Source organism: Lepeophtheirus salmonis, chromosome 1 (assembly GCF_016086655.4).
Source record: "Lepeophtheirus salmonis chromosome 1, UVic_Lsal_1.4, whole genome shotgun sequence".
In the NCBI taxonomy this organism is placed as follows: Eukaryota; Metazoa; Arthropoda; class Copepoda; order Siphonostomatoida; family Caligidae; genus Lepeophtheirus; species Lepeophtheirus salmonis.
The window spans coordinates 11,068,493-11,081,245 of NC_052131.2; the positions used below are offsets into that span (position 1 = coordinate 11,068,493).

Sequence of the window (12,753 nt, forward strand, 5' to 3'; positions counted from 1 at the left end):
TTAGTAGTGGGTATCAAAAGTTATTTCAATTTTACTAAAAAAGGTAAACCTTTTGATTATTTAATGGAATTTCAAAATATATATTCTTAGTGTACGCATTTGTATATATTCTAATCAGTAAGGGGTCCCAGTGAATACCAGTACAAAACATAGAATAATTACTGATTGTTGATGTTTTCTCTTGGATATGTGGTGTATTTAATTGTATTATTTTGTGAATGATGTCAAGATCAATATCGAACTTATTCTTATCCGAGAAAGAATACACATGCTTTTTATTATGCTAAATCAAATTATCGCCCGAGTTTTCTTTGCTTAAGGGAACACAAAATAGCTTGAATAATATAAATTTCTCAACTATTTACACCGGCAGCTATGAAAAAATTGTATAATGCTGACAAGAGCGAGATACAAACTTGTTTTATGAAAATACAGCAATATATAAATGATTTTTTAAAGCCACTTAAAAGTACCTGTATAAAATTTGACAGGCTTTCTTGAGTGTGTAAGATTCTTAAAATATTTTACATTATTAAGCGTTTACGGATTTTGTTAACCATTAAATAACTTATACTACGTTTCTTGCTTATATTTGGAGTGTTTTGGAAGCCACATATATAAAGTAGCAATTTGTAATTTGTTTGCCTTCATCTTCTTTTCTAAGTGAGCTACCAATCAGCTTAATGTCTTGTTTGGAAGCAAGATACATATATTGTTTCTTTCATTTTTAATTACATCAATTTTATAGAAAATCTCTAAAACTTGATCAAATATGTGTATACATAATTTTTTTAAACTGACACATATGTTTCTTAATATCTATCATAGAAGATTACAGCAATACATATAGTCAAACTGAACAAGTGGATCTTTAGAATATATAATTAATATCAACTATAAAGAAGAAGTCTCAAAAATTTGATTTCACACTATTCACGAAGACTTAACTCGGGAAACATGGCATCCTTGAAAGTATTTTCCATATTCTTGACGATCACTACTCTTTTGTCACAGAGCAATGGACAAGGTAATAACATAAATACTTAGATTTTTTTCTCACTTGTATATATGTAGATAACAAAGAGGCATCCAGAATCCCTTATCAGTAAATTTGTGAAAATTGAGAAAGTCCTTACGAGTATTCATTTAAAAAAGTGGTTATGTTGGCAACCTAAAATGAATTAGTGTTCCCAAATTTTCCTGTCTATTTTGAAAATTGGAACGTTCTAGGGAGCAAGAGGTTTATTTATTAATTCAAGAGATATGTCAACATTCAAATCTTTACAGATTAGACATTAGTAGAGTTGCAGCTTTTGCAGTATGAATGTAATTGCTATCTGGTTCATCTTTTTCATTCTATAAACTATTTTTAATGGACAAAAAATAAAAACAATAATTATATAACTAATAAAAATACTATTAACAACTGTTATTCTTCTTTCTTCCTTAAAATCAACTTTATTTCAACATGTACTTTTACTACAACCACTATTATTCTAACAACAACAACTACAACATCAGGTATGGAAATATGCTCAATCATATATAATTTATGTAAGACGTAATCTGTTGAACATTATTGTAATATTTCTTTTATTTTGCAGACTGTTTAACAAAAAATAATGCTACTTGCGTATTCCCCTTTATTTATGGAGAAAGGATCTATGCTGGTTGCACAACTGCTGATAATGGAGGCATTTTTTGGTGTGCTACTTCTCTTTATGACACAAGCCTTGCTAAAGATTATGGAAATTGTGCAGGTTCTTGCAGAGGTATGTTCAAGAAAAAGTTACTCACCTGGTCATAACAAATACCCTTTTATCTTTGTTTTTTCTCTAGATGAACTTAGTATTCCCTATGATGGTAAGAAAATAATAAATGGACAATCAAATATTAAAATATACATAAATGTTAATCTTATATTTTTAGGTTGTAGAACTGTTTCTGGGCGCTCTTGTCATTTCCCATTTATATATAAAAATATTGAATATCATAACTGTACCCTTGCAGGGGATACTCGAGCTTGGTGTGCAATCGACACTTATACTAATACCAATGAAGCAAAGTTTTGGGGATATTGTTATTCGACCTGTAATGTTACACCTAAATGAAGCCCATAAATGGATTAATAAATTCAATTGTTTATTTATTTTTGTATTGTTTATAGATTAAAAAGGTAAATAAATCAGTTTAAAGTTATTGCATACATAAATGAAAGTTTTAATATATCCAAACCAATTGTAAAGGGTACTGCATTAAAATTTAAAGAACCTTTTATCTTATTTATATCCTATACCAATACCTTCGATGTTTTTGACTTTATTTGAAAGAATAGAAGGCATATTAATTTTTAATAATTTCTTCCAAGGACTAACAATTTTACTTAATGAAGAAATATATTAATCTTGCTTAAACTAAAGTTGGTAATATTAATCTATTTGTCGAATTATGTGTTTAGTATTTACTGATTTTTTTAATATATGACAGTGTTGAGTAAAAGGAAGGTTTACATTATCTGTTCTAGCTTACCATTTTTCTCTGTGATACACTTTTTCAAGGTTTAGACCTCCAATGAAAAAAGGTTTCAACTGTGTAAAGCCGTTCAGTACCATTTAAAACCATTGATATTACTGATATTTCCCTCTTACACGTCAATATTTACATTTATATGAATTTATGAAGGTAGTAACTATAAAGAAAATTGAATCTACCATAAACGGTTCCAGATTCTTGGTTCCAATTACCTTAATTGCAACAATTTTGATTTATTGAATGTCGAAAATCAGATGGCACCAATTTTAGCACTCTAGCATAGTTAACTTTGGAGTTAATTACGTTCATAGAATTTTGAAATTAGCAAAATACTACTTGATGATTGATTTGCATTTCTACATCTTGACGACTCATTAAAATTGAAAACAGAGGAAAAAATATTTTTAGTCGTCTGATCTCTTGTATTATCAGAACAAATTCGCCTAAGATCTAGATGATGTCAAAGTTCGTTCTAATAGTAGTACAGGGCCTTGTTCAATTTATCATCAAATACATAAAAATAAGCGCATTTTTATTCTATCTTATGTTTACAGACATAGATATATTCAAAAACACGGACATTTAGAAGAAGATAAACACAAAAATACGACCTGCAAACGGATACAGTATTAAATTATGTACATTGTAATACATTAGAAAATTATGTTTCATCATTTGTAGATTTTTGTACAGGGTTTACCATCAGAACGTGGATTCGAGTGGTTGCTCTGGAAATATTTGAATTTTTTTTTTTTTTGACATCCTTGTATATAAGGACAATCCCAAGTCACCCTTCAAGTGTACGATACAATTCATCCATTTTGTTGGGGACCTATTTAATCTTCTACTTCCAGCTGGACAGGAATTCCGGATCCATCTTTAAATTTTGTTCTCCATTTTCTGCTTATCTTGAGAAGTTTTTTGTATCATTCTTCATCTTGGGAATTTTTCAAACCAGGTTTATGGAACAATGTCTATAATATTAGTTACCTCATCTTCAGCATCATGGACATATGAGATGCGCTTCATTTTGGATTTTTGCTCACTCATAATAACAAAATGTTTATTATAGTAATATAGTATTAAACCAAAATGTTAAACCCAAAAAATAATCACAAAACCTTCATATATTAGTAAGAACAGTCAACGTTTTGCTGTTCAATCCCGTAAATCAATGTGTATTTGGATATCCAAAAAAATATACCCTTTTGAGAAAAATAACCTTCCCCATGTTTCCCATCAAAATCAAACTAGTATGATTCTTCTCAAAATTCAGCATATCAATTATGATTTTCGATTTAGGTGAAATAATAAATACTTATGAATAAAGTCACGAACCTTACTTCAGTACAGAAAAAGTCTCAAATATTTTGAAACTAAGTGGGGAGTTTGTCATTGTGTGTTGTCATTGATTTTTATTATATGTATTGATGAGCTACTGCATAATTTGCATAATAAGTCCTTAATCGAGATTATGACAACAGTACATCAGATCCACTTTAATTTAAATATTTTTATTGATTTTTTGACGAAGGAAATATGAGTAAGCTAATGAGTTCACTATTTATTTCATAATTAGATTTAAATATTATTTCTCAGTACTCCAATAGGATTTGCCGACTATAATTGAATGAAGTTTATCTAATAAACAAACAAATGTGAGGTCTTGTACCTTTTGTGACAGTTGATCTCTTTGCTTAATAATTTGTGAATCTTGTAGTATATATGTAATTATTTATATATAATCCTACCATATTCATAAACCTATTAATATCAATCTACAAACACATTTATTAAGAATAACATTTAATAAAATTGGTCAAGGTATATCGAGAAAATGTAATAAATCTGTGCATCTTTTAGCAGGTATATAGTAATATGACTATGTATTTTTGTATTCGTACATACTATTATGACCGTATGTGTGAATGATTAAGACTGAAGTCTTAGAATACAAACTACTATATGATATATTATTATCTTCAATAAAAAAATAGAATAAGACTGAATAAGAAGGGGAACTGAAGGAAGTGCTACTCCTAGACCAGCATATTAATTCAATCATTCCAACCCCCTTTTAGAGATTAATAATAATGGTGCTAATTGAAGGATGTCTTGAGTATCCATAAGATTGGATCTATTGACCTTGATATAATGTAGTTTTATTTCTAGTTCGAGTACTACGTTGTTGTGTACTTGAGATCTTAAAGGTTGGCCGAATAGACGTTAAAAAGGAGATAAGCCATCCTTTTTTGTTGGTTTATCTGAATTCTAATATTAGTGGGTTGAATTCGTTGCTATTAAATTCATTTGTGCATTTGGAGAGTAGATGTTTAAACATTTTTACAGTTGCCTCAGAATGACAATTACTTTGATGATTTTGGTGTGATGAAGGTTTCTATTTCACAGACCATTCGTTTAAAAAAATGTTGCATTATTTTTTCCTATGACGTGGGCCATTATCACGTCGCAGAATATTAAGAAAAAAATGAAAAAAACATCTTTGAATTGACCTCAACAGATCTGTCGAAGACGTCACATTGTCGTATTTTTCTATTAGATATAACTTTGAGAATATATTAGTTAAGTGGATATAACACTATCTTCCAAAACAGAAAATGTAACTAGTAACTATTTCCAAGAGGTGTGAAGGTATTTCTTTTTGAATTCAAGGTTCAGTTTGAAGAAATGGCTTGAACTTCTCACAATGAGTACATGATACAACTATTTTCTTAATATGAGACGTATATCTTAGCTACAAAATAGTTTTTGTTGTTTTTCATTTTGTCTTTTATACGCTTTGTTGCTTGAGTGTAGTCTATTAATAACGTCTTTGATCAGTTTTAGAGGTATAGCGAACTGACATCAATGCAGGACTAATTTTCATCTACAGAGAGCTCATACTTGATTGTTAATTTTTTTAATGTAAAACCAGAGAGTAAAGCTTTGGCAAGTGTACAGTAATTATATGTTTACTTTCTTTTTTGCAAATATGGTTTATAAACATATCATTGTCAATTGTTTTTTTATTAGAAAGTCGTATTATTTCATTAGAATTCTAATTATCGTTAATTAATTCAATTGAGTTTAAAACTTTTGCTCCACATTTAAATATATTATCTGTGTCTTTTGAGGCTTTGAATTTTTCAATTTTTCAAGGGGATATGGGATCATTTGATGAAAAGAGTTTATAATAGACTTAGACTGTACAAATAAATAACAAAATAGTAGATGTCTTCAGTCTTCAAAGAGAAGAAAAATACATTGAACACTTAAGCGTATTAAATTGTCTATAGTGATGAGTCCTTGATCTGGAAATTATCGTATATGAATATGATGAATTGCATGGAATATTCAAGGGTATTCGTTTATCCTCACCGATCAAGTTCGTTGTAGCCTCACTGCGCCATGGGATGATCGTATGTGTGAATAAATACAGACGGAAGTATTGAAATACAAATTACTATATTATATATTACTATCTTGTATTACAAATAAAATAAGACTGAATAAGAAGGGGAACTGAAGGAAGTACTACTCCTAGACCAGCATATTAATTCGATCATTACATATACATGAAAGATTAATTAAGATGGATCACATATAAATAAGATAAGATTGTGCCGGTTTATGACTTTGTAAGTTTAAGAACCAAATAATTTAAAGAAGTATGCAGATATATTGAGGGAATTTTGACATCACATGTATAGAATCATATATAAGATGTGAAGCTAAAAAGTAATATAAAACAAGTTACTTTTCAGATAACCTAATTTACGAGACTAGGAAATTTTTTATAATACTTTTCCATGAAGTTTGTTTACTAACTTTTCTATTAGCTCATATAGGTATGTATTTCTGTTGAGACACAGTCCAGCACAAATTTTTTTTTCGGTTCGGTCTTAAATGATTTTTTCTAGACCAATTTGAACCAAACCTTCGGTCCAGACCCCGGTCTCAGACCGTTGACCGATTTTTGGTCTCAATTTATGAACAAGATTTTTTCGGTTTCATATATTATCAGATACCATTTTTTTTCTAGATCAACTGTCATTCATTTTTTTCAAAAATCTCAATAGAACAAAAACTGTATACAGATAAGAGGCGTCAGGGTCAAAATTTATCCGAGCTATCTAAATATAAATTACGTATAACATCATTGTACTTGAAAAAAACATATGGTCTCATGTAATAAACAATTTATCTGTAAAATCGTTCGAGATCATTGTTTTGGGAGGGAACTATACCGAATTTTTCATTTGGACCGATCTAGACCAAACTTTTCTTTTGGACCGATCTAGACCGAATTTTTATATCAGACCAGTCCAGACCGAGCTTTTTTGTTGGACTGAACTAATTTGGTAGAACAAAAAATATAACAGTCTAGGTCTTGGATTTCTAGACCGAACCCCGACACCAGTATGTATGTAATAAGTTTCAGATGTATATTAGTTTGGTTCATTAAATTATATTTTTTTTCGAAATATTGAAGGGTAAAAATGTTTATTATATAGAGTTTAGATCTTATAATATACATAAAGTTAGAAAAAGTGAGACTTTACTGTTGTAAAATTCCACCCTCTTCACTATGACTTAAATCTACCCTTTTACTAAAACTTTTACACGATAGACATATAGTGTAAAGCTGACATTTTCCTTCAGTGCTCCATCAAAAAGTTCTTCAGGCTGGCAATCTTTTGATGATAGGTAGGAGAGGTCTCTTTTTTTTCAAGGGGAATTCACATATAGTAGTCAACGGGATTCAGGTTTGGTCGAGACAGAAGCCAAATTTCCTATGACACAGTCCTGTTATAATTAATTTTATTTTTAAGTAGGATTAAGTGAAATTTTAATGACTGATATTCAATTCATACTCAACTCTCAATCACATAGATTCTGTTGAGAACAAGAAATATATTGTGACCCAAAACTTTTTTTATATTGGATGCTATTTTCTTATTGGCATAGATAGTTTTTCATCACTAATAATTTGGAATTAGTTCTAATATCAAGACATATTGATGGTGTCTTGATGTTTCAATATATTAAACATCTTCAGTCCCATTTTTAGATAGCTTTGTTATTTGAGGACATAAAATATTGATTGATGTAAATAATTAGAGCCCTTTTGTAAATAAAACATACTAAATGTTTAATCGCTAATAAAGGGAAAATTACTGAAACATCAGTTGCTTAAATAAACTAGGGAGGAAAATTCTGTGGTAAATTTAATACTGGCATAACTCTTAGTAAGGATTTAAAATAGAGGTAATTATAAATATATCTAACACTAAATATATTCCGTCCATCTTTGTGAAATTGGCTGAAAAACTCTTCCTTCTTGTAATCTTTTTTTATGATTTGTGTCCATATTCTATCGATGTTTTTTCATATATTTTATAAGAAAAAGATATATTTCAAGGGTGCACTTGTAAGGCGCATAACTATTGTGTCTTTATCTTACAATAAAGGGAAATGTTTATTTGAGACAACAATTCCAATAATATGTAACTATTACTTATTTTTAACAAGTGTTATGGCTTTTTTCTAGGGCGAAAGGAAATCGTATGGTATCAGTAAAGACATTAACTAGCAAACATTCAAGTGCAATCATTATACAAGTGCTCAATAGAAATATTGTTATATTTTATTGAATAAGTGTACATTTTTAAGTAATTTATTATTTTTGATCATTTAATATTATCCATGGACGTAGAATGAGCCTAATTGCACACATTTCCATGCAACTGACTGCTTCAATTTTGCAGTACTATAATATAAGTAACATTGACAATATGTTATTAAGAAGTCGGTTCTGTTTTAGTAAACTTAAGATCTGAATATTTTGAAATGTGACAACCCCTATATATTGACAATTCTCCTCCTTCCATATTTTGTTTTGACTTAAAAAATATACCTAATAGGCACGTACATTAATTTAAAATTACAGAACAATTTCATATTCTACTTGATTTACAAATATGACACTGACTAAAATGTGTCATATATATTCGAATTATAATAAATATCTATAACTACACTATCAACTACTTAAAGAAATATGATTCATTATCAATGTTATTGATGTCTCCTCAATCAAATAATAATGACATGTTTACTTATTTTATAAAATGTTGAAAATACCTTATTATTTCCCTTTAAGTGTATACTTATGAGAGGTCACAGATGTATTATCTAAGTTGAAACCTTAGATGAAGTTAAAAAAAGTAGAGAAAATGAAAGAAATGTAGAATGAATAATTCTTCCTTAAACGTTTTTTATTTTGTTTTGCGTCTCGCTCTTTCTAGCTTCTTTACTTCTCTAATAAAGAAAGTTAATTCAAATATAAACGGTTATTAAAAAAATTTATATAAGTCCTGAATGATTTCTAAGTATTTTTTATTAAAGAAAAATTAAAAATGTTATTCGGAAAAATAATTTTTTTTTTTGACAGCTACTACTAAATTAATCTTTGTAATACTATTAACGATTTTTATAAATTCGCCATTGATAACCCTTTTTTTAGAAGATCAAAGCGTCTTGGCCATATTGGTATATTAAGGGGATCGTACATTGCATTAAAAAAAGTCAAATATGAGAGGAACCGACCATATGTATTTTTTTTACGGTAAATCCAAAAACAAAGTGTTTAGAATAATTAGACGACTTTTTAATTAAATCAACTTTAGTGAGAAAGTATGTTAAATATTGTTTTTTATAAATATATTTTAAGATAGGGTCTATAATACACTTAACACACAATTGAATTCGAAATTTTCTGGCAATTAATGTTTAAAAAAATGGAATTACTTTATACATGCATACATATTGACGAGGTGTTTAAGTCCTGCTTTTACTTATGTTTTAACATTATCCTCCTGTTGGTCTTTCGAGCTCTAATCCCCCTAGTCTTTTGTATTTGTGCTTAGAATACAGGTAAGGGTTATTTTGATACATTTTCCTACCTGAATATCAAATTACTAAGCATGGAAGCATCAGAGTTGATGCTGTGCTTTCTTGAGTACTGACAGAGGAGTATCTGACTAAGTGCCCGGGGCCCTTTCTCCCCTGAGGGTATTTTCTCTCTGACAAGACAACTCTATGTCACATCAACTTTAGATTGAAAGTATGTTCAACAGTGTTAGTTACATGTATTTTCTAATATAGTCTTTATTCATAAATTTGTTAAAAATTCGTGTTTTGTGTTCTGACGTAAAAAAATCAAAATGTATAATTTTTTATACGTCAATCCACAGTTTTTTTATTTATTTTGAAAAATTATTAAATTTAAGTTACAGTTATTTACTTAAGGAAGATGTATGCTAGTTGTGTAATTAATAAATCTGCAATATAATTTTGAATTGCATACTACTTTGACGAAGTGTACATAGGGAAACAATAAATTTTATAATATATAAGAAGTTATTGAGACAATAAATCATTAGTTTATCCGTCATACAAAGTAAATAGAAACTATGCAGTTACAAAAATTAAACTTTTTGTTTATGGGTTCTAAGTTAACATTTATATTTTATCGAGTGAAGCAGATTATACATTGCTAATGTTAAAACAGCTAGAAAATCAATCTCCAATTTGGTTATCTTTGTAGGGAATACTCGGGAGCTACTAACTGTAAGGGATATCCTGAGGTATGGTATGTACTTGAGGGAACAAAGTCAAGATAATTGGAGTTACAATCTCATAGATAAACCAATGAGTGAGATCTACCCTGCTTTTATTATCAGTGGAGAACATCCTGCTTTTTGTAAGCCACCTGTCATCAAATCAATAAGTTAATATCATTTCCAAAAAAAAAAGACATTTATAATCAGACAATGACCCTTGAAAAGAGCAAAATCAAATTAAAAGAGCGGTTAATGCTAAAATTTGAGACATATTATTTAATATTTAAGTTACAAGTATATGATAAAACAGGGGAACTCTCATTTTGTAGGAATGAATTCAAGCAACAAAAGGAACTTATCTTTGAGCACAAGCTCCAAAACAATTCTCAGTTTTTCTCTCAGTCATCTGAATTCTGAAATATCTGGGATTATAGAAATTCGGGACTACTATGGATCAGATTCCTTTTTTTATCCTCAGAACAATCCCCAAATTAAAAGTAAGATAAATAAAACTTACGTAAAAGTGTTTTTATTGATTCTATATCTTGTTCTGAACTCGATATATTTCCATTTTTAAGTGGAAAATATTGAAAAACGACACTTTTCTTTAGACTCTGATAATTATGGCATAGCAGTGGATAGAAGAATAACATTTAGCGTTTTTTCATTTCTATGGCAGCCCCTATTCTCTAAAGATCACCAGGTAATCGAATGCAGTTAATCGATATACTTGATCAAACCAGAAATTGGCATTGTTTGCCCATTCAATAATACTACAATACCTAGCATATTTACTATTGTTTGATGTTTCGTCTAGGATATGTGATGGATTTACATGGACTATTTTGTGTTTGGTGACTTAAAAAAAATTAATTGTATTTTCATCTGAAAAAACAAAAACATGCTTCTCATTATGCTAAATAAAATTGTCGCCAAAGTTATATGTGTCTAAAACAACGAAATTGCTACAATAACATTAATTTATCAACCATTAATACGGGCAGCTTCGAGAAAATTGTATAGTGTTTACGTTGGCAAGATAAAAACTTGGTCTCAGAAAATACAACAACCTATACAAAAGTTTTATAGAATATCACTTAAATGCAAATTAATATTTGTAAAAGGACTTTATAAAAGTCTGATCCATGTAACTTAATATCGATATTTCTGATATAAATTTATTCAAACTGAACAGGTGGATTTTTAGAATAGATAATTAATATCAACTATAAAGAAGAAGTCTCAAAAATTTGATTTCACACTATTATCGAAGACTTAACTCGGGAAACATGGCATCCTTGAAAGTATTTTCCATATTCTTGACGATCACTACTCTTTTGTCACAGAGCAATGGATAAGGTAATAACATAAATACTTAGATTTTTTTCTCACTTGTATATATGTAGATAACAAAGAGGCATCCAGAATCCCTTATCAGTAAATTTGTGAAAATTGAGAAAGTCCTTACGAGTATTCATTTAAAAAAGTGGTTATGTTGGCAACCTAAAATGAATTAGTGTTCCCAAATTTTCCTGTCTATTTTGAAAATTGGAACGTTCTAGTGAGCAGGAGGTTTATTTATTAATTCAAGAGATATGTCAACATTCAAATCTTTACAGATTAGACATTAGTAGAGTTGCAGCTTTTGCAGTATGAATGTAATTGCTATCTGGTTCATCTTTTTCATTCTATAAACTATTTTTAATGGACAAAAAATAAAAAACAATAATTATATAACTAATAAAAATACTATTAACAACTGTTATTCTTCTTTCTTCCTTAAAATCAACTTTATTTCAACATGTACTTTTACTACAACCACTATTATTCCAACAACAACAACTACAACATCAGGTATGGAAATATGCTCAATCATATATAATTTATGTAAGACGTAATCTGTTGAACATTATTGTAATATTTCTTTTATTTTGCAGACTGTTTAACAAAAAATAATGCTACTTGCGTATTCCCCTTTATTTATGGAGAAAGGATCTATGCTGGTTGCACAACTGCTGATAATGGAGGCATTTTTTGGTGTGCTACTTCTCTTTATGACACAGGCCTTGCTAAAGATTATGGAAATTGTGCAGGTTCTTGCAGAGGTATGTTCAAGAAAAAGTTACTCACCTGGTCATAACAAATACACTTTTATCTTTGTTTTTTCTCTAGATGAAATTAGTATTCCCTATGATGGTAAGAAAATAATAAATGGACAATCAAATATTAAAATATACATAAATGTTAATCTTATATTTTTAGGTTGTAGAACTGTTTCTGGGCGCTCTTGTCATTTCCCATTTCTATATAAAAATATTGAATATCATAACTGTACCCTTGCAGGGGATACTCGAGCTTGGTGTGCAATCGACACTTATACTAATACCAATAAAGCAAAGTTTTGGGAATATTGTTATTCGACCTGTAAGGTTACACCTAAATGAAGCCCATAAATGGATTAATAAATTCAATTGTTTATTTATTTTTGTATTGTTTATAGATTAAAAAGGTAAATAAATCAGTTTAAAGTTATTGCATACATAAATGAAAGTTTTTATATATCCAAACCAATTGTAAAGGGTACTGTATTAAAATT

The 12,753-nt window shown here is 29.0% G+C and overlaps 1 protein-coding gene, 1 long non-coding RNA gene and 1 other non-coding gene across 4 annotated transcripts; all 3 read left to right on the top strand.

Moving 5' to 3' along the window:
• Window positions 1-869: 869 nt before the first annotated feature.
• Window positions 870-2,199, top strand: LOC121116791 (matrix metalloproteinase-9-like). Its single transcript, XM_040711091.2, has 4 exons — window positions 870-1,027; window positions 1,605-1,772; window positions 1,840-1,863; window positions 1,930-2,199. Exons 1-4 carry the CDS (start codon window positions 958-960, stop codon window positions 2,109-2,111), a joined length of 444 nt encoding a protein of 147 aa, XP_040567025.1. The 5' UTR covers window positions 870-957; the 3' UTR covers window positions 2,112-2,199.
• A 9,160-nt stretch (window positions 2,200-11,359) lies between these two features.
• Window positions 11,360-12,689, top strand: LOC121116807 (uncharacterized). 2 transcript variants are annotated; one of them, XR_011779802.1, is made up of 4 exons: window positions 11,360-11,516; window positions 12,095-12,262; window positions 12,330-12,353; window positions 12,420-12,689. It is a non-coding gene; the product is annotated as an uncharacterized protein (transcript). The 2 variants fall into 2 exon arrangements; XR_011779804.1 differs by having other exon boundaries at window positions 11,379-11,516; window positions 12,012-12,262.
• Window positions 11,523-11,916, top strand: LOC139905210 (uncharacterized). Its single transcript, XR_011779807.1, has 2 exons — window positions 11,523-11,718; window positions 11,777-11,916. It is a non-coding gene; the product is annotated as an uncharacterized lncRNA (long non-coding RNA).
• Window positions 12,690-12,753: the final 64 nt, after the last annotated feature.

What these genes read in the sequence shown, in the direction of transcription:
- LOC121116791 (XM_040711091.2), top strand. Translation starts at nt 958, where the DNA reads ATGGCATCCTTGAAAGTATTTTCCATATTCTTGACGATCACTACTCTT. An exon ending in GTCACAGAGCAATGGACAAG is followed by an intron (nt 1,028 to 1,604) that starts GTAATAACATAA and finishes TTTATTTTGCAG; the next exon opens with ACTGTTTAACAAAAAATAAT. An exon ending in ACTTAGTATTCCCTATGATG is followed by an intron (nt 1,864 to 1,929) that starts GTAAGAAAATAA and finishes TTATATTTTTAG; the next exon opens with GTTGTAGAACTGTTTCTGGG.